This window comes from Gracilinanus agilis, chromosome 4, assembly GCF_016433145.1.
Source record: "Gracilinanus agilis isolate LMUSP501 chromosome 4, AgileGrace, whole genome shotgun sequence".
Taxonomy (NCBI): domain Eukaryota; kingdom Metazoa; phylum Chordata; class Mammalia; order Didelphimorphia; family Didelphidae; genus Gracilinanus; species Gracilinanus agilis.
The window spans coordinates 249,642,986-249,665,559 of NC_058133.1; the positions used below are offsets into that span (position 1 = coordinate 249,642,986).

Below are 22,574 nucleotides of genomic sequence, written 5' to 3' on the forward strand. Positions count from 1 at the left end.
TCATCCCAAAGCCAAACCACCTTTTTTCTGAATCCCTCACTCAAACATGAAAACTACACTGAACTTGTCCTTTCTTGCCACCACCACTCTCAGATTGACACTTGCTAACTTTGGAGAGGGCTTCAGCAGGCTTCAAAGGGCCTAGTGGATTCTGCTCCACATTGGCACAGGAAATCTAACAGGATACAGTCTGGTGTGAGCCTTTGAAGACCAGGGCAGGCAAGGAGGGTGGAATTCTCACTGAATGTGATAGTTGCTGTAGTTAACAGGGGAACCTATGGAAGAAAAGAAAAGAGGGGAGGGAGAGGGAGTGGAAGCAATGACTCCATGTCTCATTAAACTGGGAATGAAGCTCTCCTATACAGAGAGATAGGAGCTTTGAACCATCGACCTGGTTACCATTATTTGGGTGCAAAAGCGGCTTTAGTAAATTCCAACCCTATGTAAGACACTGTTAAGCTCTTTCAAGCTCCCCCAGGAGCGCTAGCTGAGGTCCTTTCTAAAGATCCAATCTACAAAATGATTTTTTCCCTCTATAAGTTGTGGACAATGTGGCTGCCTAAGAAACAACAGTTCCTGAATTCCGATTCCGTTGGCACCTCTGATTTATCGCTGCGGAGTAACTGCACCCTGAGATCAACCTGAGAGGGACAGGGACACCCACCCCCCCTCCACCCCACTCCCTCTCCAGTGGGTGGGTTCAGTTCATTTATACCAAATCCCATCCTTTTCACGGCCTTGGGGAGCTAAATCTATGAGAATCACAGTCCCCGGCCGAGGGAGAGTAACTGGGAAAAGCAAAGGGCAGGATACAAATCTCGGAGCTTCCGAGTCTCTCCGTTGTCACGGCAACTTTTTTTGTGTGCGCGTGCACACATTCCATCCCACAAATAACCATCCTTCCTTCTCGTTGGTCCCCTCGTTGCCCAGGGAACCGCGGTGCGGATTGGGGCGCCGAAAGACACTGGAATTGCTGGGCTGGGTACCTATAAAGCATTTATGATGGAGCTGAGGAAGTACCAGAGGTGTGCGGGGTTCGGTAGGAGATGGAGATTAGGGCGCCTGTGCGGAGGTCCCCTAAAGAGAAACTAAATGAAACTAAGGGCAAGTGACAGGGTGCGGTGGGGGTAGGAGCGGGGGCGGGGTGCGTTGATAGGCTGGTATATATGGGGAGAGACACTGTTGGTGAAGCTGTGATGGCCGAGTGGTTAAGGCGTTGGACTCGAAATCCAATGGGGTTTCCCCGCGCAGGTTCGAATCCTGCTCACAGCGACTCTTACATATTTTGGGAAGAGAGAGGCATCTCTCTTTAAAAATCTAGTTCTTTACAAACACCTGAAATGTTCTTTATTCAGACTGACAATTACTCTCTCCTCTTCCATTTGTGTTTCTATGTTTCTTGTGCATCTCAGACTTCCATCCGGACATACTTGAAGCATGTGCATACTTCAACCTTGAAAAAGATAATGATATGTTTTTATTGACGCCTTTTGTTTTTTTACATTACTGTCATTTCCAAATGGATACCAGTCACTTCAGCGTTCAAACTTTCCCTTATAACTAGAAAATGTTATGAAAATTCAACTAGAGAGTAGCTAAGTAAATGTAATATGTTGCCTCCGTAGCCCACCACCTCTCTGCCAGAAGGGTTTTTTTATTCAGAGCTGGAAAGAACACTAGAGCCATCTAGTTTGACCCACATATTGGCATAGAAGTATAGTGAGCTGCCCAAGTTACAGATAATAAGTAACAAATTTGAATTCAGGTCTTCTGAATACAAATCTAATGTTTTCATTTTCTTTTTTAAATTAATTTTTAAAAAATTAATACTCTTTTCCCACCTTTCCAACTCTTTGCACTCTAGAGAAAAGAAAAAGAAGGGGGAGAAAAGCCTTTTTAAAAAAAATATGCTTAGTAAAGCAATACGAATTCTTTTTTTTTTTTTTTAAACCCTTATCTTCCATTGGGGCTAAGCAGCCTGTCCAACTCTCACAGAGCTAAGTAATCAGGTCAGAATTGCACTTAGGACCTCACATATGTGCGTCGGGGGGATCTCAATCAACTAAGCCACTCAGCTGCCCCCAGCAATACAAATTCTTGAATGGACCTTGTCCAAAATATATACATATATCTCATTCTGAATTCTGAATCCACCATCTCTCTATCAAGAAATGGGTAGCATGGTTCTATCAAGTTCTCAGGAATCCTGGTTAATCATTGCATTGATTAGAATTTTTAAGCTTTTCAAAGTTATTTGTCTTTACAACGTTTTTTTTTAAATTACATAATTTGTTTCGTTTCTCCTCACTTTACTTTGTATCCATTCCTATAAGCCTTCCCAGGTTTTTCTGAAACCATTCCTTTTCTCATTTTTTGTCACAAAAGTATTTATTCCATTATATTCACATACTATAATTTGTTCAATCATTCCTGAATTGATGAACATGCTCTTAGTTTTCTACTTCTTTGCTACTACCAAGAAGAGGTGCTACAAATATTTTTTTTGTACAGCTATTCAGAAAGGAGTAAATGCTTTCATAGTTCCTTAGCCCATCTTTCTATAATATCAAAGATGGAAGGAATTCAGAAGCTATCTAGTTCAACTTGTACCTGAACAGGAATCCCTTTTATAAAAGTTCACAAGTGGTTATCCAGCCTCAGCTTAAAGTCTTCCAGTAAGGAGAAAATCAGCAATACTTGAGAAAGTCCCTTGCCCTCTTAACACAGCTATAGTTGTTAGGAACCTTTTCTCCCTAACTTGAAGTCCTCTGTGGATAAGCTGAACAAGTCTAATCCTTCTTTCATATAAAGGTCCTTCAGATTTTCCAAGACAGCTATCATGTTCCCCCTAGATCAATTCTCATATCACCATACTGACTTTTCTCCTTTAAATGCCCTTTAGTTTAACAATGTCCTGCCTAAAATGTGGCCCTCAGAACTGAGTACAGCAGTTCAAATATGCCCTGGCCAAAGCAATGTCTAGTAGGATTATCATTTCCCTTGTCTAGAAGGTATGCCTTATTTGATACAATATAAAATTGCATTGACTTTTTTGTCTGTTATAGCACACTATTGACACGGATTTTTATTGCTCTCTACAAAGTACTTGGCCACATGGCTCCTGTTCCTGTATATGTCTGAATACAAGTTTTACTGTTTGGGTGGAGAGGAGCTAGATTTGTGATTTCATTGGTATAGAGGCCTCTCAGGGAGGAAACTCCTACCAAAGCAGATGAACAGGTGTCCTACAATTTATAGTTCTGCAGTTGCCTGACTTAATTTTATTAGATTTAGGTTATCAGGAGAATTTTGGATCTGAATCATGATATTAAAAATGTTTGCTACTCTCAGCCTTATATCTGCTACAAATTTGATCAGAATACCTTCATCTAAATCATTGTTAAAAATATTGAACAACACAGGACTAAGGGCAAAGCCCAGAGGCATATCACTATATATCCCTCTGATTGGAAATCAGACCTGAATCCACCCAATTATAACCTGGCCCATAATGTTCCAACTTGCCTTTAAAGATAGCATAAGAATATTAATCAATTAATTCTTATATCAAGTACTTACTATGTGTTAAGCATTGGGAACACAAATACAAAATCGGAAACAGTACCATTAAGGTGCATATTGGGTAACAATCCAAATAGAATGGCAGAAAGAGGTTGCTATTTTTGGTGGTGGGGAGTGTTATAAAGGTGTTATTTAGAGCCACAGGGGAATATACTGACAAACCGTTTCCAGGAAAAATGTCAAAGTTGATCGGATTAGAGTTCAGGATCTAGAAGGGGGTGTGATGTGGTAGGGACCGAGGGTATTTACTGGGCAACAAAACATCTGGTGAGAAAATGGCTAGGGAGTAAAGCAGAACATTTGTAAGAACAAACAAACAAAAAAGAAAACCTTGTCTATAATTTTCCATTCATTCTTCCTGCTTCTTGGCTTGTCCTTCACAATCTGTTTTGACTATAGTCACATCAGTGTCAGATAAGTATAAATTGAAAATATTCTTTTCATTTTTTGGAATTTGGTTTCTTGACAAGCTGCTAATCTTAGGAGGTTATTATTAAAGATAAACTCTGATCTACCACTTTATTAAACCTATCCAAAGAAAAGAAAAGAAATCAATTTAATCTTTAATGAAGCCAGCTTTTAGTGATCGCTGCTTCTGTTTCTAACTAGTGCTTGTAAACTACCCCTTTCATAATGTTCTAAAATTTTGCCAGAATCTAATGTAAAACTTTTAGGCCTTTTTGGTTTCCAAATGACACCTTATTTGCTCTTTTGAATGTTGGAATATTTATACTTATCCTTACCTAAGCAGTTAGATGGATCTACAATTAGGAAGACCTGAGTTTGAATTTGGACATCCCTTAGAGATGTGTGATCATGGGCAAGTCACTTATTTATTGCTGCCTGACTCATTTTCCTCATTCCTATAAAATGGGAAAAATAATAGTATCTTACAACTCAGGGTTGGTGTGATGGTAAAATGAGCTATTTGTAAAGTGCTATGCAAACTTTGAAACTATTATTATGTTTGCTCTTACTTCTCTCCAGCCTAGTGGTTCCTCCTTTCAGGGCCTATATTTTCTGCTTTATAAGCATCTTGAATATAAAGTCTCTAAAATAATTCCTTGCCCTATCACTTTACTTACATTCTTCCAGGTTTCCCTCTTTGCCTTCCTCTACCCCACCAGTGTGGCTACCTCCTTGACTTTGATCTCACTCAGACCGTGGGAAACCCTTCTTCAAAGCGGTATTGGTCACTGAGCACTGGTCTCCCCTCCCCCACTGTCAGTCTCTTCCTTTCTTGGGTCCCTTACTTGCCCTTCCCTGCCCCCTGCAAGTTCTTAAATCTCAGGTACCCAAAAGCTGAGGTCCCATCCCCCAGCTCTGAACTTTCAGGCCCTTACCTATAGGAGAGATGGGATGGAGAACGAAGGTGAGCAAGTCCAGAGCTGTGATCACACTGGAGCATAATAGGGGATTGCCATGGGGGAGTGGGGGATTGAAGTGGAGTAGACTGCCACTTTGGGAGCATCCACGTTTCAGCTGGAATTGCCTCTGCTTCAATAATCATGTTTTTACATGCCCCTAAACTATTTTCACAGATCCACCTACAAAACAAGTCACTTTTTCCTCTCTAAGCCTCCTCACATTCATTTAAATGTAATGAGAAATAATAGAGTTGCTATAGAAATGTGAATTATTCACATCTCAGCCCACTGGTTCTGAGTGGAAAGGAGGATTTCCTTCACCCTCTTACTCTATCCTTCATGGGTTTCTCTGTCCTGTGGAATTCCACAGGAAGAGGCTACCATAGAGAGTTATGGGGAGATCAATAGATGACCAGAGAGAAGGATTGGAGAATCATGGGGACAGTGGTGTTGGGGAGATTATTCCCAGGTGGCAGTGTAGGGAGGAGCACTTACTCATCTTCACTTTCTAATATTTAAAGGTATGTCGAATCTCCAGGCAATAAATCTGTGAGTTCCTATCCCCTCCCTCCCCTGCCCCCCAGCTCCCAAGACTTTCAGGGAAATTAGGACCTTAGGGACAAAGGAAAAGTAGGTCTTCCCAGTCCTGCATCTCTCTTCCTTTGAAGAGCCGAAGCAGGAGGAGCAGCTAGGCCTGGGAATTAAAGCCTATAGATGCCGCACAGCCAGGGAGAGGGAAATCAGTGACACCTGACCAGCTGTGCTGCTTCCGTCCCGCAGAGCCCTACGCGTGGAGGACACGAGCTTACAGCCCTCCTCTGCCATTCCCCATCCCCTGGTAGCCAAAGACACCCACCAGGTGTCTGGGAACCTGAGAGGCTGGGATATATAGAGCTCGGTTTGCGTGCAAGCTGCTAAGGGAAGAAATCAAGAACTGTGGAGGGGCATCTCAGGGTTTGAAAAGGGACCTCAAAGACCATTTAGATCCCATTAGTCAACACCCCCCCCCACTGACCCCAAGACAGTGCCCCTCTTCAATCTTAACCCTGCTGGTGGAGACCAAAGGCAGTGTGCCATAGTTCAGATGCCACTGAATCAGGCATCTCCTGTCCCAATGCAGGACAGAGGCTCCAGGTTCAGCTTCTGTAGCCTAATCTGTGGGTTCCTTCCCAGAAAACCTCAATCAGGCCTTGTGGCTCCTCTCGCCTAACCCACTTTTCATTTTTCTGTTTCTATTTTTGTACTATTGGTCTCCTTCCCTTTCATTCCTCTTCTCCTTTCTCTCCAACTAGTTTGACCCATTTGTTTGTCCCCCATTTGGTGATCTCCCCCTCCACTCTTTCCCCCAACACCCTTCAGCCAAGGGCCTCCTGTTTCACACCTCAAGGGCCAAATCAACTGTTCTCATGGGATGGAAAGAGAGGAGTGTGGGGAGGAGCAGCAGCAGCAGTGAAAACAGGCTGTGCGAAAGAGAAGTTGTAGGAAAGATGGAGACAGTCACAGACACTGAGAAGCACAAGCCCAAAGGGAAGGAGACCAAGACACAAAGAGAGCAGTTCCTTGGCATAGTCTCAGCATCCTGGTCCTCTGAACTCCCCCCTTTCCCCCACAGGCATGCATGCTTGTGCTTTCACAAGTGGCCTCTACATCTGGCCCGTGGGCCTGGGGCCCAGGCACGTGCAGGATCAAAGAAGGCTGAAAAGCAGGGGGTGGGGAAGGTGTCAATAACTCCTTGGTGTCAAACACCTTCCCAGGGAAGCCTAGGGCTGAGAGCCTGGGAGAGGAGAGGGGCTGGAGATAGATACCCCCGGGAAAGGGAGACAGAAGAGACACACAGGGCACAAAGAGGAAATGGGAGGCTGAGGCAAAGAGACAGAAATAGTGGAGATACAAAGGAGATGGAGAGGAAAGAAGGAGAGAAAGTAAGAGATGGGAGAAAAGTCCCTAGAAAAGCAAGAACCAGGAGCTCCCAGCTATTTGGGCCAAGCTCCTCTTTGACTGAGTCTCTCCCTCTGCACCCTGCTCCCATTCTCCCTCTCATATTCCCCCTTTTCACTCTCTTGCTGGGGATCAGAGGAGAAGGCATTTTCTCACAGTCATACCTGAAGAAGGCATGAAGTGAGCATGGGAGAATTGGGGAACTGAGCTTGATATAGAAAAAGGAGCAAGGACAAAGACTTAGGGAAGAAGTCAATGATAATAACTGATATTTATTTTAGGGCTTTAAGGTTACAAAATTCTTCACATTTATTATCTCACAACAACCCTGTGAAGCTAGTTGCTATTACCACTCCTATCTGACAAACAAGGAAACAGATTCAGAAAAGGTGAGTGACTTGTCCAGAGTCACACAGTTTTTAGTGCCTGAGAGAGGATTTTTTAACCAGTACTTGCACATCTAAGCTTAGTGCTATATCCATTATACCATACTGGTTAAAAGAGCATTCTTCTTTCCTTTTTCAGGAACCTGATAGAAGTCTGGCTTTCATTTAAAGAATGTAAGTTTTTCTCTTTTTAATCCTTCTAATAAAAAAAGAGAGTAGAGGCAACATTCTGAGCAGGATCTGAAGCTGGCTCTCCTTGAGGATAGAGCCCAATTACTTATCAATGAACCAAGTGCCTACCTGCTGCATACATAACTGACTCCAAATTATTCCAGGGACACCTTAGTTAAAGGGGATCTCCTGGCTAGATTTGGGCCCATGACTCCTGACTTCCCAGGGGAAAGTAGGGCCAGGGGTTTGAAAAGTGCTTCATTAATTCATTCAATAAACAATTATTAAGTACCTACTATGTGCCAGGTATTGTGCTAAGCTCTGGAGATAAAAAAAAAAAGAGGCAAAAGATAGTCCTTAGTCTCAAGAATCTTATAGTCTAACAGGGAAGACAACATGCAAACAAATGTATACAAAGCAACTAGATACAGAATATACAGTTTAAGGTTATATCATGTCAAAATTACGGTTAGAATTGAGGTGAAATTAGGTGTTCTGAAGCCCTGACTCCATCTTTTTTGGGATGGTCCCAGCAGGAGGTAAAGCCTGACAGCAAGGGTCAGAACTGGATTCTAGGTTACAGACAAGCAGCAGACAGACAGACAGACAGAGGCTTCTGGACACTGTATGGAGTGCTCTTCTGGTCTGGGAAGGAACTGATGATGGAATGGAGTGGTGAGAGAGGGAGGAGGGTCCCTTTCCTGGCCTCCTCCCAATTCTGGCTGCTCTGGGTCATTAAAGCCACCCCATATGGCCAGGGGTTGGACCCACACCTGGTTGTGAACAGCCTTTCCCTCCTCTACCAGACCCTGGTGAAAAGGAAACCACAAACCTGACTTAAATTCCCAGGGAGGAGGGGGAAACAGGGTCTCGGGCTTCAGCCATACTCCCCCTCAACATCTGTGCTGCCCCATTTGGCCTCACTGGGAAGGCTGAGTTTGTAGTCCTGGGGTCACCCCTCCAAGGTTATACTGACTGAAATGTTTTCTAGAAGCCAAATTTCTGTCTTTTGCAGAAATTATAAAACCATGGACCTACCAGAGCACTAGGAAGAGTCTGGGGAAATGATCTTTTTCCTTAAATTCGTTCTGTCTTTCTGAATCAGTGTCCCTGTTTGTCTGTTTTTATTTGTGTCTATTTTTGCCTTTGCTTCTCTTTGAGTCTTTCCATAAGACAGAATAAACATTTTGGAGAAAAATCAGTTTTTCTTTTTCTGGACGTGTTTGTGTTGAATGGGTAAGATAGAGCAGTCAAAAAGGCTTTGAACTGGCAGTCAAAAAGAAGTCAAACTGGGTTTGACCTCTGGTTCTGCCACTTAACAAATTTTGTGACTTTGGCCAAATCATTGCTTCTTTTTTGGCAAGCCTCAGTTTCTTCATGTATAAAATAATCAAATTGGACTAGTTAAACTCCCAGATCTCCTCCAGCTCTGATATTCTATATGTATTTTCTCTAGGTAGTGCAGGGCCTGGAGTCAGGAAGACCTAAGTTCAAATCTAGTCTCAGACACTTACTAGCTTACTAGTGATACCAGGCAAGCCACTTAACCTCTGTTTACCTCAGTTTTCTTATTTGTAAAATGAGGATAAAAATAGCACCTACCTCCCAGCATGGTTGTGAGGGTCAAATGAGATAGAAATTATAAAGTTCTTGGCCCAGGGCCAGGCATATAGTAAGTGCTAGTATAAATTTTAGCTGTCATTGTTCCTATCCTTATCAACTGGCATGTGCACAGGGTAAGGCAGTCACTTATTCGAATATCATCTTAAAGGTTCAGAATCAAATTATACCAGCATTTATTACATGTAAGAGGAAATAAGCCAGGTTCAGGTTCAGTAAGATAGTCCCTGCCCTCAAAGAGCTTATAGTATGGGTACAGGTAACTAGACATTATCATACAAGCAAAGACAAAAGCCCTGATGCTCTCCCCCCATACCCAAAGCAGGTCTCCATCAGGTCCTGTGTGAGGAGAGTGGATTGATCACTAATGGAAAAACTAGGGATGAAATATTTTTGAAGGATGGGAGTGGGAAGCAGTGATTTGGAGACACTTGATTTGTAAACTATAAAGCATTCTATTAAATGTGAGCTTTAAGGAAAAGATCTAGAAAAGGGCATAAAAGGAAGGGAAGCAGGGAAAGGGATAAGTTTTTCCAAGGCTAGGGGACAGGCACCAGAAAAAAACCTGTGGTAAAGAACATGGGAAAAGGAAGGCGGCATTTTTTTATCAAGGTAATTGTGGGTACAGGTACTCCTGGGCACTGGTGGAAGGGCATGGGAAGGTGGCACCCACTTCTATCTACACTTAGACACTCTGTTCCCTCTTAATTCCATCGTCTGCAAGTGAACATGCAAATACTTGAATTACCTGCTTCATAGTGTTGTTGGGAGGACACTGACATGGAAATGTGAAGTATGTGAATTATATATGAATATGTGTGTATGTTATTGGTATCAGAAGCTTCCAATTAAGAATTCCCCCTACCAAAATAAAGCGGCATTCAGTTGTTCTGTTCAGGATCCCATAGCCACGATGGGCAAGAGTGGAATCCAGATCTTTTTGACTTCAAGCCTAGCTCAAACCACCCTGAATAACTTCACCCTATGACTTCACTAATAATCCAATACCATGAGAACTTTTTCTGTAATATATGACCCTCAAGGAAGATATGGCCACATGGTGACTAACAGCTACTATTGATAGAGAGAAGGAACATCAAGGCACATTCTCAGGATCCTTACCCCCATTCTCTAGCCATTACAGGAAGCTGCCTCTCACATAAACATCACTACTGTTAAACAGAAAAGAATAGCAGCATTGAGAAGAGTTCTTTTCTGTTAGAACTCCAACTAAAGATGAGATAAACATAATGGTACTTGCTAATATCCATCCTTCACTGCAACCATAACTCCACTCTGGGACAAATTTGTGAAACTAAGACTTTCTGAATCTAACCTCAACCCTAGCACCTCACAAATTCTCTTGAGGGAAACACCAGCCCCCAACAAGTGGCCTTTCCCCTTTCAGCTTGGTTTGCCTGCCCTTCCTCACACCTCCCCCTTCCGGTAGCCTCGTGTCCTTAGTCTGGGGGGTCTTAAGCTGGCTGTTCACACCTAGCCTATCACTATAGGCTATGGAAGGGGGTGGGTGGGTGTTGAGGGGGTCCTGGAGGCGGTGCTGGAGGGAGGCGGTGTCCAGGGACCCTCTGCCTTGATATAAAACACTGGGCAGCACTGACCAGCTCCATTCCAAGGTCCAGATGCGAGATGGTGACCAGGGATCGAGCAGAGAACAGGGATAGTCCCAAGGTAAGAGAAAGAGGTGGAAGGAAGGAGGCACCCAAGCCTTGAGAAAAAGAAATAGAAGAGAGACAAAGAGAGGAAAAGGTCCCCATTTTGGGAGAATTTGGGGGTAGAGGGGTCAGAAAGAAGAAAAAGAGAAGGTAAAGTTATCATAGAGATGGGAGTCAAGTAATAGAGGTGGAAAAGAGAAAGAGGGGAGCAGAGAGGAATAGAAAGCAGGACACAAGGTAAGACTTGAGAAACCGGTGGAAGGTCATAGAATGGTGAGGGGAAAGGGAGGAAGGAAGGAAAGAATCAAAGCTAGGGAACAGAAGGCAGGAAGGGTAGAGAAGGAAGATGGCTAGAGAGAGAGATAGTGGGTAGAGGGTTCAGGTGAGAAGAGGGGATTGGGATTAGGGAGATGGGAAACTAGGAATGTTTTAGAGAAAGATAAAAGAGAAGGAGAGACCTAGAAGAGGTGAAAAGGTTGTAGAAGGAGAAGTTCTGCTAAGCAATAAATTAGGAGGAAAAATAGAAGGAAAAGTTGTTCACGGAATAGGCTCTTCTTGCCTGATTAATGGGAGATGTGCATATAGAGTAAGGAGAAGGAAGAAAGATATCAGCATTTTAAGGAAGGAAAAGACAAAGGAGGAGAAAAAAAAGGTTCAGGGAGAGAGAAAGACATGCTGAAAAATAGAATGAAACGGGTGGGAGAACCTAAAAAAACCCTTAGAGAAACAAGATCAAGTCCTGCACTCTCGGTGGGAGAGAAACTTTGGGGGAGGCCAATGGACAAGGCATAGAAAGCCTAGGGGTCTCAAATACTGGAACTAGCTATTTAGGGAGGTGGGAGAACCTCTGGGCCCGGAGGAGTTTCGGAGCGGGTAGTTGGGACAGCAGGTCTGTGGTTGAGTCTTGGGTATGGCTCGGTCCGGCCTCCCCCCTTCCCCCCCACAGATGCTGAAACCACTGGTGGAGAAGCGGCGCCGAGATCGTATCAATCGGAGCCTAGAAGAGCTTAGGCTGTTGCTGCTGGAGAGGACTCGGGACCAGGTCAGTGAAGTCGCCTATCCTTCCTCTGCGCCTATCCCCTTAGAAGGCCCTGGCATCCGGGGCCCCAAGTCTCTACCAAGTGTCTTGTTTCTAGCCGGGGCCTCGAAAACCTTCAATGATTAATGTGTCCGATCCTCAACCCTAGCATTATAGATTTCCAAGGACCTAAAGGTTTGGCTCCCAGCCTTTAAGATCTCCTAGGGACCTAGGAGTCCATTCTCCCAGGCGCTCAAGGAACCCCCAACTGTGTCCCACCAACCCCCAGTTTCCTTGGTAGCCCATCCACTAGGTCCTCCAGTCCGGGTATTACCACTTTCTTATTCTCTCTTGGGGGAGACCAATTAATCTGCTCCCTCCAATCCCACCCCAGAGAAATCCTAAATCCCCCTCCCCTTAGTTTCGGAATCTCCGGACTTCCCTTGCCTCCCCCCCCCCCCAGTCCTTCGCGCGTCCCTTCGCTTCCCTTTCCTCCTCCTTCCCTCTTCCCTCCCATCCCCTCCCTCTGCTCTGCTGCAGTGAAGATCGCCCCGGTGGAATGAATGAATCCCTGTTCCTGGGCCCTGCTTCTCTCTTCCCCCTCCCACTTTCCCCCCTCTCTTTCCCCTCCTTGTCTCTCTCCCCTTGCTCCATCCTGCCTCTAGAATCTGCGGAACCCGAAAGTGGAGAAGGCCGAGATCCTGGAATTCGCCGTAGGCTACTTGAGGGAGCGGAGCCGGGTCGAGCCCCCGGGTACAGCGCGCGGGGCTGGGGCCGCGGGGATGGGTAGGGCAGAGTGGGATGGGAAAGTGAGAGAAGCAGAGATGGGGAGAGCAAACAGGGAATTGGGAGGTTAGTGGGTGGGAAAGGAGGCAGAAGAGTGTAGAGGGGGGAGTAAGGACTGAGGGATGGGGAGGTGGTGTGTCCCCCAAGAGCTCCCCCCTCCAGATGCATTTCGTGAAGATAACGCACGTGTGTGTCTGTCTCTGTCTCGCTCTCGCGGTCTGTCTATGTGTCTCACTGCCATCGATCCACTGGACTCCTGGTGCCCTCCTCTATCCATCTGGTCGGCCTGGTTTTCCCTTCTCCATGATCCAACTCCCCCTCTTCCCCGTCTCCACCTCTCTACTATGTACCCTCTGTTTCCCTGACCCAATACCACCCATTTGTGTCGATCTTTTCATTCTCATTTTATCCACGATCCTCTTTATTCTACCTACCGCCTACCTCTACGCACTCGGGTTCTCTTTATTGCCTTGTCTTTGGGTCCCCTCCCCAATCTTCTGCATGCGACCCCCATCTGTCTGCACTCTCCCCTCAACATCCATCTTTGTGTGGTGTTGGCCTCATTTTTCCCATTCCCGTTTCTCCTTGCTCCCCTTCTACCTCCCAATTCTCACGTCACTTCGCGTCCCCCCGCCCCATGTCTTTCCCCCCCATATTTGCGCCACCTTCCTGCCCTGATTCTCCCTCTCCCTTGCTCCTCCCGTCCGCGGCTCCAGGCGCCCCCCGACCCCCAACCCAGGACTCCGAGGCGCTGACCAGCTGCTACCTGTCCGGCTTCCGCGAGTGCCTCCTCCGCCTGGCAGCCTACGTCCATGAAGCCAGCCCGGCAGCCCGAGCGCAGCTCCTCTCTACCCTCCACAGCTACCTCCGGCCCAAGCTAAACCAGCCTGAGCCCGGCGCTGGGGAGCCCCGCTGCCCGCCTCCTCGCCCCACGCTGGACCCCGCCGCCCCGCCGCCAGGCTCGATGTCTGCCCCTTCCCATCACCACCCTCTCCTGCCCTCCACCAGTCCCCGATCCGTCTGGTCCCCGACGCTCAGCACTACCTGGCCGAGGCACCTGGGCGCACGGGCGCCGCACACAGGACTGCGCCCGCCTCAGAGACAAGAGAGGGTGCCGCCGCGGGGGAAGTCTCCGCCGGCCCCGCCGCCAGCCTTCTGGAGACCTTGGCCCTGAGTTTTTTGGGGAGGGAGGGAGGGCAGGGCATTGAGGGCCGGAGGAGGGGGCCAGGAGTGGAGGGGCGCAGGAAGGTGGCGGGGAGGGCGGGACGAGAGAAAGGTTGAGAGAGAAAAGACTCCGTTTTGGAGGGCGGGGGCGGGGCTCGGGTCCCGGGCCCCAGGAGGAGGATGCTCCTCTGGACCCAGGCGTCCGGGCCGGGAAGGCGGGCTTCCTGGGGACCGAGGGCGCAGGGTGGGAGAGCCAGGGACAATGGGTGCTGTGGTCGTGTTGAGATTCTTGTTTATATATAGTATCTATATAAATATATATTTCCCCTTGTCCCTCTCCTCCCGTCCCTTTCCTCCCTTCCCTCTGATCTTCACACTAGCCCCTCCGAGTCCCTAAGCTTGAGTCCTTTCCATCCGCCCCGCACCCCCGGCCCAGCTAGTGCATGGAATAAAATGGTGATCGAATCCCTTTTTCTCCGAGTCCTTTGCCCTCTGCTCCCCCCTTCCCTCTCCCCGGGCGGCGCCGCAAGCTGACAGGTAAGTATGGAGAGAGAGCTGTACGGACAAACCTGGAGACAGAACGGGCGGAAAGAGAGTCGGGGGTGGTGTGGGGGTGGGGAGGCAGTTGGGAGTGGGAGACCATTTTAATAGGCCTCCCCATTCCTCACTCACCTAGACTGCCACGAACCAAGGGAAGAGGGGGAAAAAAATTAAGCGACTCTGGTGGGATTCGAACCCACAACCTTTGAATTACTTTCTCGTCACTAGAAGTCCAATGCGCTATCCATTGCGCCACAGAGCCACCTGCTGGGGCCTCGCAGCTCGTGCCCTACAGCCGCCACCATCGCCGCCTAAGGAGTGGGCAAGAGGGAGGGGAAGAAGGAAAGGCAGCGAAGAAATGAGAGAGGGAGGAACAGGAGAGGAAGGGGGAGGGGAGGGCCGATCTTGACTCCTGCTAGAGAGCTGGGGGTTGGTGTCCTAGGAAGGGTGTGTGTGTGTGTGTGTGTGTGTGTGTGTGTGTGTGTGTGTGTGTGTGTGCGCGCGCGTGTATGAGATATGTATGTGTAGGTTATGTGTGTGTAGGAGTAGATTGTGTGTAGGGAGAGCTGCGTGTCTGTGTCGGTGTGTGTAGGTATAGGTTGTAGGGATGTGTAGATATCGATGGTATAGACCTGTGTATGTGTGGGTTGTATGTATGGTGTGTCTGTCTTGGTTATGTGTGCGTGGCCTTTCCGTGTGCGGTATATGATGTTTGTCTGTGCATGTGATACATGCGTGTCTGCGCGTGTCTGCGTGTTCGCCTATGCGTGCGTGCGTCTGCGTGCCTGTCTGTGCGTGGCTACATGGGTCTGCGAACGTGTCGGTTAGTATCCCGAATGCCTAGTTGGTCTTTCGGTAGGTCCTGGGTGCAGACGATATAGGCGTGGGAGGCTATTTAGCTCCGAGTCTTTAGGGATTCTCTCCCCTCTCCTAGCTTACCCTAGGCCACGCAGGCGCGCTACGGCAGTGCCTGCCTTTGTCCCCCTTTCTACCTCTTTCCTGTCTCCCTCCACTGTTGACTAGTCCTGGGTCTGTGTGCGCGAATATAACCCCTTACCCCAACAGATCAAATTTGCTTTCTGCTCCCTCCCCCTTCCAATAAATAGTTTTAATTTTTAACCTTTTGAACGTGTCTGGGTTTTTTTCTTTATTTCTGGAACTCAACGATCCTATTGTTTAGCCCTTAGTTTTCCCTTTCCAGCTCTTATGTCTGTAGTTCAGATGATTTACATAATCACAAATTAAAAAGAACAATTTTACAAATTTAGTTCTTTCAAGGCAACTCCTGGAATATCTCTAGGAAGCCACTGAGAGGAAGTTATGTACGCGTAGGTAGCGTGGCCGAGCGGTCTAAGGCGCTGGATTTAGGCTCCAGTCTCCCCGGAGGCGTGGGTTCGAATCCCACCGCTGCCAGGGCGAATTCAGTTTTGCTAAATGATTTTTGTTTATTTTCGACCATTCGGCTTCATTCCCTTCCACCCCACTATTCCTTTACTGTAAGAACTTTTGGGGTATATATGTTACTTGCCAGGATTTCTATAATTCACGGCTGCAGATTCTGCCATCAAGGTTCATTCTGCCCGCAATATTTGAGGAATGTAATGATAATAAATGGTTCAATACTCGATCATCTCCACCTAACTTCAAATTTCTACCCTTCAATAACCTATTTATTAAAAGGCTACTATGAGCAGAGTCCTGGCCTCTACCAAAGGAACTTGCCATCAAGGAGAGGGTGATTAAAACTCATGATGTTTAGAGCAGGAAGGAATGAAAAGATACAACAAAAACATACAAATTTTAAAGAAAAAGAAATCTGTGCCTTCAAAGAACTCACAGAATATCAGAGTTGAAAAAGACCACAGAAACCATCTAATTATCCATTCCTGAACACCAAAGAATCCTCTCCCTTCTCCCGATTCCACCATGTGGTTACTTAATAATTCTGAGTTGGAGTTAATTGAAGTGATCATCCATTCTCTACTGGAATACTTCCACTTATCTCCTAAGGTAACTCATTCACTTTTGAATATTCTTAACTACGGAATTCTGAAATATTTTTCTTACAAGTCGAATCTGCTTCAGTGTAATTTCTAATCATGGCTGTCATTGTGTCCTCTAGGGCCTAGGGAAGCAAATCTAAATCCCTCTTCCAGGGAAGTCCTTCCTGGAATACTTGGGGGAAAAACAAAACAAAACAAAACAATTCAATCTTCAATTTGTCTCCCCCAAGGTAAATACAGTATTTCTAGTTCTTTCAGTCATTTCTCATCTTATTTTACTTTTCTAGTCTCTCTCCTCTGGAGGTGTTCCAAATTCACTGTCCTTCCTAAGCTTTTCCCAAGCTTCATTTACTGTCTTTCCTAACACATAAGCTCAATGCAAGATATGATTTTCCAGATGTGACTAGACAAGGACAGGGCACAGATGGTCATAGTCCATTCTTTAGTCCTGGAAGAGACTATATCACATTATTTTCTGGGAGTAGCCATATTCCACGAATGACTATATAGTTGTCTACTAAACCACAACTATCTTTCAGACAACCTGAAGTCTAGCTTCATCTTCTCCATTTAAAAAAAATTGTTTTGAGGTCAGTTGTTAGATTTGACATCTATTCCTTTCATATTTAATTTGACTAATTTTGGTCACAGCAAGTTCTGGGGAATCTTGACTTCGTCATTCAAAGTAAATTATTCACCCAGGTCTTCTGTCAATTCTGGATTATACAGGGATGTTATATGTACATTTATTCGAGTCACTGATAAAAATAGTAAATGCTATAAAGCCAAACAAAGTTCTTAAGAACACTCATTGTGCCATTGGGCAAAAATCTTCCAAGATGGTACAGAATCATCCATCTGGAAAGGACTGTTATACTTATTCTGAATCCATCCACCACTGCTAACAGTTACTTCCTTCTCTTAACTATTTCCATTTTATCTTATAGATAGCTTGTTTGTACATAGTTGTTTGCATGTCCCATTAGACAGTGAGCTCCTTGAGAGCAGAGATTGTCTTTTGCCTTTCTTTTTTTTTTTCTCAGCACTTAGCATAGCAGTGCCTGGCACATAGTGGGCACTTAATGAATGTTTATTGACTGAATGACAGAAAGAAGAAAATAGAACTATAAGAACACCATACAGAATTACTACATGTATGTAAATGCTCAAAACACCAAAAGTGAGTGATCTCTGATCAACTTGTAATGAATGATATCAGTCCTAGAAAACGTAAAAGAAGCACATCTTCTTTCTCTGAAAGATGAGGACTGTGGTACTGGGAGTTCAGTTGATTCTTGTAGAGGAGGTAGATGAATTGGCTTTGCTTAAGTTTTTTTTTCTTTTTTCCTTGTTAGAAGGAATGAGTCAATGATGGAAGAGGGGAAGTGATCAACTTTATTCCTCTACCATATGCCCTTGACTTCTCTTATTTTTGTTGTTTCTTTTTTCCTGACCTTATGTGACTGAATGAGTATTCTGAGATGGGAGTACCTGAATGACTGGTGAAACTTGGAGATCTATCAAGGCCATCCAAAGTCCCACTAACAAATGGGAGTCCCATAATTTGTACATCCGTAGCAATTAAAAAAAAAAAACAAACCCAAAACAGTTTTCATAGTCTAAGCAAGAGGTTGACACTGCTTCCTCTCCCCAACCTAGACATCAAATCACAGAAGGAGCCAGCAAGGAAGAAAAGGATTTCTCAAAAGAATTCATTCTCCAAATGGCATCTCTGAGAAGAAAGAGAGAAAAGATCTCTGGGAGCTAGGAAATCAGGGGTACCCTTCTGTCTCTTGTGTTATAGAAGTATGTGCCTTGCCAGTATACTAAGTTCATGATTACACTTTCCTCCTCACAAAATCTATGTGCAGAGGTAGAAGGGACAGAGTGTGTCTCCAGGTTGAGGCAAATCTTCTGTACTGACTAACTATAAGCCTGAGCCCACTCTCTTCTAGGATCTTATGCAAAGGTAAGGGTCTTGGTTTGGGGAGATGTTTCTGTAACTTAGGTTCTTGCTTTGCTAATTGATGTTAACTGATTGATTTATATAAGGGAATCACATGGAATGGGGGCTCATTAACAATTATATTGGAAGCCAAGATACTTCAAAGATAGTCCCAGAACTCTGAGGTCTAATCTCTGGGGACTCAATTGCCAGTGTAGGTGGGGACGGGAGAGTAATTACACAGGGGATGCTACAAATACAAAAGAAAGTGCTCTGTGAGGCCTAAGGGGGAAGGGCTTCCTAGATGAGCTGGCATTTGACTTGGTCATTAAAGGAAAGGTAAGAATGCCTTTAGTTCAACTCTCTAATTGAGCACCTACCATATGAGACCTTCTCTAATTAAATGGTCTCCAAAGTAAGGTTTATTTACTCTGAGAAGTGGTATAGGAAAATTGTATAGGAAAAAAAGAAAATTGAGCTGAGCTGTGGTAGGAGTTGTGTGTGGGTGCTGAGGAAGGGGCTACTGGGCTACATTCTTCCCCATGCAGCTAAGTCTGCTCACTCACTGCACTTCTTCCTCTTCCTCCAATGCAACACGAGTAGCCCACAGACCCTGTATCCCAGGCTTGGAATCCCCTCAGTTTAGGGCAGTGGAGGAGAATGGGATGGATGAGATATGTTTTTCCTGCCCATCTAACTCCACCCACAGGACATCCACTCAGGCAACAATGGGGACAGACAGACCCTACTTCCCCACCTCATAGGAGGATGGATGGGATGGGACGGGAACTTCCTGGGTACTTTGAAGGAGACTCTTGGGACAAACTCTCCTGAGACAATGAACACAATACCCAGATCACAGTGAAACACAAGTTGCAATGGTGACTCTTACCCTCAAGAGGGTACTGTATAACAAGGAAACATATTCATTGGAGTGAGGAGGGAGTTCTACTTGGAAGTTGAGAAATGCTTGAGCATTTGTGGGAGGAACTATAGCAAAGATAGTTCAAAAGGAGCAGCCGAAGCACTGACAACCAAAGGGAATGGGAACAAATAACAACAGCAGCAAATAAGAGGGGAGAGGTAGTAATGCTGCTAGTGACTTCAGGCCTCAAGTAGTCAAGAAAGAACTTTCTCAGATCTATAGACCTGTTTCCCTGTAGTCTTCTGACAGCTGAGAGAAAATGGAGATTATCCACCCCCAGGGAAACTAAGACCTACCCAGTGTATCTTGCTCTCTGCCCTGCTGCTGAAACCTCTGTACACTTGTAACAGGTATGGAACCCTGAACTCTAAAGGCATTCTTCTTGTTCCCACCTCCTGCCAACACACATATTTGTGGGAGTGTGTGGGAACTGAAATTGGTAGCTAAATTTTGACAACAGCAACAAAAAACCCTACATAATTGGTTGAGTTGAATAAACTCAGTCAATTACCTATTTCTTCTACTTGGATCTGTGTTTCTTTTTCAGCTACAACAGCTATTAAAGCCAAGTATCAAAATAAACTAAAACTGAATTTTTCTGATAGCTGTATCATAAAGTGTTAAAGCAAGATTTTCAAAAATAATAAGGGTGTCAATCACATCGTTCCCTTTAAAATTATAGTTTTTTACATGAGAACAAAATGTCCTGTTATAAAACTATAAAATAATTATTTTTATGTTTATCTAATCATTTTAAACTTTCTGTTGTGTATATGTTGTAACATACATGTATTGGAGGTTTAGTCCTAGGAGAATTTGAAGGCTGCTCTTCAAATTGCTTGCTGGCAATCTGAGTGGAGGTTTGATAAACTTCTGGAAACTTGTAATGGGAGAAGTTATCCTTTGACTTTTTTATGGCCTTTTAAGTGACTGCTGAAACTGGGTGCATTCAAAAGTCAACAACACATAAAATTTCTCTGATGGATTCTGAATAAGGAAAAAGAAATGCTATAAGGCACTGGGTTCAAAGAAAGCTGGCTTATCTTCCCATTAGGCTATGAACCCATTACCTCTGTTTCTTCCATTGCTGCTGTATAATAGCTTTTCTGATATTAAGTGAATAAGCAACAGAAATAGGATAAACCAGGTTATGATCTTGTGGCTAAAGTTCATAGCAGAGGCTTATGGTTGCAGCAGCTAAGCCAACCATGAGAAGCATCCTTTAGGAGCCATTGAAACAGGGAATGGTCTCAGAAGTTGAGGCACTTTGTTCTACAAGCAAGGGAGACACCACCTTCACCAGGGCTTGCTCCTCTGCAGGCTTTGCTGCTGTGACTACAAACTCTGCTATGGATTCCCTCAGTGGGTCTCTCTGGGCTCTTTTGACCTTTCAAAGCTTACAAGTTTATAACCCGTTCTATTTCATCTCCATTCTGAAGAGAGCTAGTTCTAAGGGAAACTTTTAGGGACTCCATAAAGGGAGAAAAGATTCCCTGGGGTACCAGGTATTCTGTTATTCTTTTGCTACATGGGGATGTTTGCCACACTTATTTTTCTCCAAATATGAGCTCATGGATACTGTGTGTATTTGGAGGAGAGAGTCCTAGGCTTTGGAAGGAAAGTTATTCTTACATATAAAAGCCATTTTATTTTACCGAATGATTTTTAACGAATGATTTTTAACAAACATATATTGCCCTACGACTGAAGGTAGCAACCACCTTTTGGGAACATCAAACCAGTAGTTGGAGTACAAGTTGGGAGAGTGAGCCCAGAGCAGGAGCTATGTGAAATCTGATCATGCCATTCCCTTTTTTAATCAATAACCTTTTGCCTCTAGGATAAGATCTAAACCCCTCCATTTTGCTTCACAATTTGTCTTCAATCTGTCTTTCTGACATTCTTGTGTATTTTCTTCCCCAGGACTCTGTGATAGATGCAAGGGATCTTCTCTCTATGTCATGGTTTCCTCCTTGCCTGCAGTGAGTTCACATCTGACTGCCTCATTGAATCACTATCTTCCTTCAAGACTTAGCTCAGCCCTCTCCTTCTATTACATTTCCTGATCTCCTCAACTGCTAGTGCCCTTCTTTCCAAACGACTTTATAGTTAATCACTTTGTATTATTTCTAGAAATCTCTGGGTTAAAATGTACACTCTGAGAGCAGGGTTGTTTCATTGTAATTATATCCTCAGGGCCTGGTATATAGTAGGCAATTAAGAAATGCTTGCTTTTAATAAATAAATGCGTGGATGATGGATTCCAAATTTCTCAAATTAAAATATTCCCAAGCCAAATTTTAGGTTTCACATGCCTCCCAATCACCCAAACTTCATCAAATTTCAACGTTCTTCAAGAAACTTGTTTCTTCTGGGCAGTCATTTCAATTTCAGTGAAATTCAGTTCAACCGAATTCAGTTTAAGAAAGTCTTCTAAAGCTTTTTGCGGAAAGGAAATTTTTTCCTTTTTTAATTTTGGGATGTGAAAAATATTTTTTAAAATGCAGACTTAGCCAGTATTGAAAACCTGAAACCTGTAGTGCAAAACAGGTTCCACCGAGATTTGAACTCGGATCGCTGGATTCAGAGTCCAGAGTGCTAACCATTACACCATGGAACCACCTTCAGGAAAATCCTTTTCCAGACTCCTTTTATAGTTACCTTGTCTTCTGCTTTTTTTTTTTTTTTTTTGGTCTCTCTTCCCCCCCCCCCAAATTTTCCTTCCTGTCCCCACTCCTATTTCTTTCTCTTCTTCTGAGACGAAACCAAGAGCTTTTCCTCTGGGCAACAAAATGCCCCTCCGAGTCCACACTCTTCCCGCTTTCCTAAAAAGAAATCAATTGCTTTGAAATACACCGACAGAGATCTTTCTAAACTATGCTTAACATGTTACAGAAGTTTTTTTTTTTTATTCCCCAGAGGAGGAAGAGAAAATAAATGCTTATTAATTGGAGAAAAAAGAAAGTATATTTAAAATTTAAAAATTGTTAACATCTATGTTTTAATTTTTGTCATTTTCAATGACACATATCAAAAAGAAGGGGGGGAAAAATGCGCCCGAACAGGGACTTGAACCCTGGACCCTCAGATTAAAAGTCTGATGCTCTACCGACTGAGCTATCCGGGCCCTGAAAGAGTATCTCGTCAGGCGTCTACTAGAAGCTGCGCTTGCGTAGACTTGTCTAAAGAAATGTTACAAAGGTAGGGGGAGGGTGCGGCAAACAAGGAATTGCGCCTGCGCAGAGCACTGGATCTTGTTACCTGTATCTACACTTTTGTTTCAGCTTTCTTCAGGACTCTGGAATAGGTCGGCTCCATTGGGAGATCTTTCAGTATTCCGCTCACTCGGGTGCAGGCCCTGTGCGCTCGTAGATGGGCCAGAGCTGTATGGAACAAGTAGGGAGAGAGCTCTGAAGCAAGTTCCTGTGAGTGAGACTGCAGTGCAGTGCCCAGCAA

At 44.8% G+C, this 22,574-nt stretch overlaps 1 protein-coding gene and 5 non-coding genes across 6 annotated transcripts; 3 read left to right on the plus strand and 3 right to left on the minus strand.

Moving 5' to 3' along the window:
* The first annotated feature begins 1,190 nt into the window (after positions 1-1,190).
* On the plus strand, positions 1,191-1,272 carry TRNAS-CGA. Its single transcript has one exon. It is a non-coding gene; the product is annotated as a tRNA-Ser (tRNA).
* Positions 1,273-10,627: 9,355 nt separating this feature from the next.
* HES7 (hes family bHLH transcription factor 7) lies at positions 10,628-13,715 on the plus strand. The gene is made up of 4 exons (XM_044675224.1): positions 10,628-10,753; positions 11,684-11,779; positions 12,421-12,508; positions 13,243-13,715. Exons 1-4 carry the CDS (start codon positions 10,712-10,714, stop codon positions 13,713-13,715), a joined length of 699 nt encoding a protein of 232 aa, XP_044531159.1. The 5' UTR covers positions 10,628-10,711.
* A 705-nt stretch (positions 13,716-14,420) lies between these two features.
* On the minus strand, positions 14,421-14,507 carry TRNAR-UCU. Its single transcript is given in 2 exon segments — positions 14,421-14,456; positions 14,471-14,507. It is a non-coding gene; the product is annotated as a tRNA-Arg (tRNA).
* A 1,069-nt stretch (positions 14,508-15,576) lies between these two features.
* TRNAL-UAG lies at positions 15,577-15,658 on the plus strand. The gene has a single exon. It is a non-coding gene; the product is annotated as a tRNA-Leu (tRNA).
* Positions 15,659-21,666: 6,008 nt separating this feature from the next.
* On the minus strand, positions 21,667-21,738 carry TRNAQ-CUG. Its single transcript has one exon. It is a non-coding gene; the product is annotated as a tRNA-Gln (tRNA).
* Positions 21,739-22,172: 434 nt separating this feature from the next.
* TRNAK-UUU lies at positions 22,173-22,245 on the minus strand. The gene has a single exon. It is a non-coding gene; the product is annotated as a tRNA-Lys (tRNA).
* Positions 22,246-22,574: the final 329 nt, after the last annotated feature.

Bases quoted from the DNA above. Each gene is read 5' to 3' on its own strand.
- HES7 (XM_044675224.1), top strand. From the start codon at position 10,712: ATGGTGACCAGGGATCGAGCAGAGAACAGGGATAGTCCCAAG. The intron at 10,754-11,683 runs GTAAGAGAAAGA...TCCCCCCCACAG, and splicing joins AGAACAGGGATAGTCCCAAG to ATGCTGAAACCACTGGTGGA. The intron at 12,509-13,242 runs GTACAGCGCGCG...CCTTGCTCCTCC, and splicing joins GAGCCGGGTCGAGCCCCCGG to CGTCCGCGGCTCCAGGCGCC.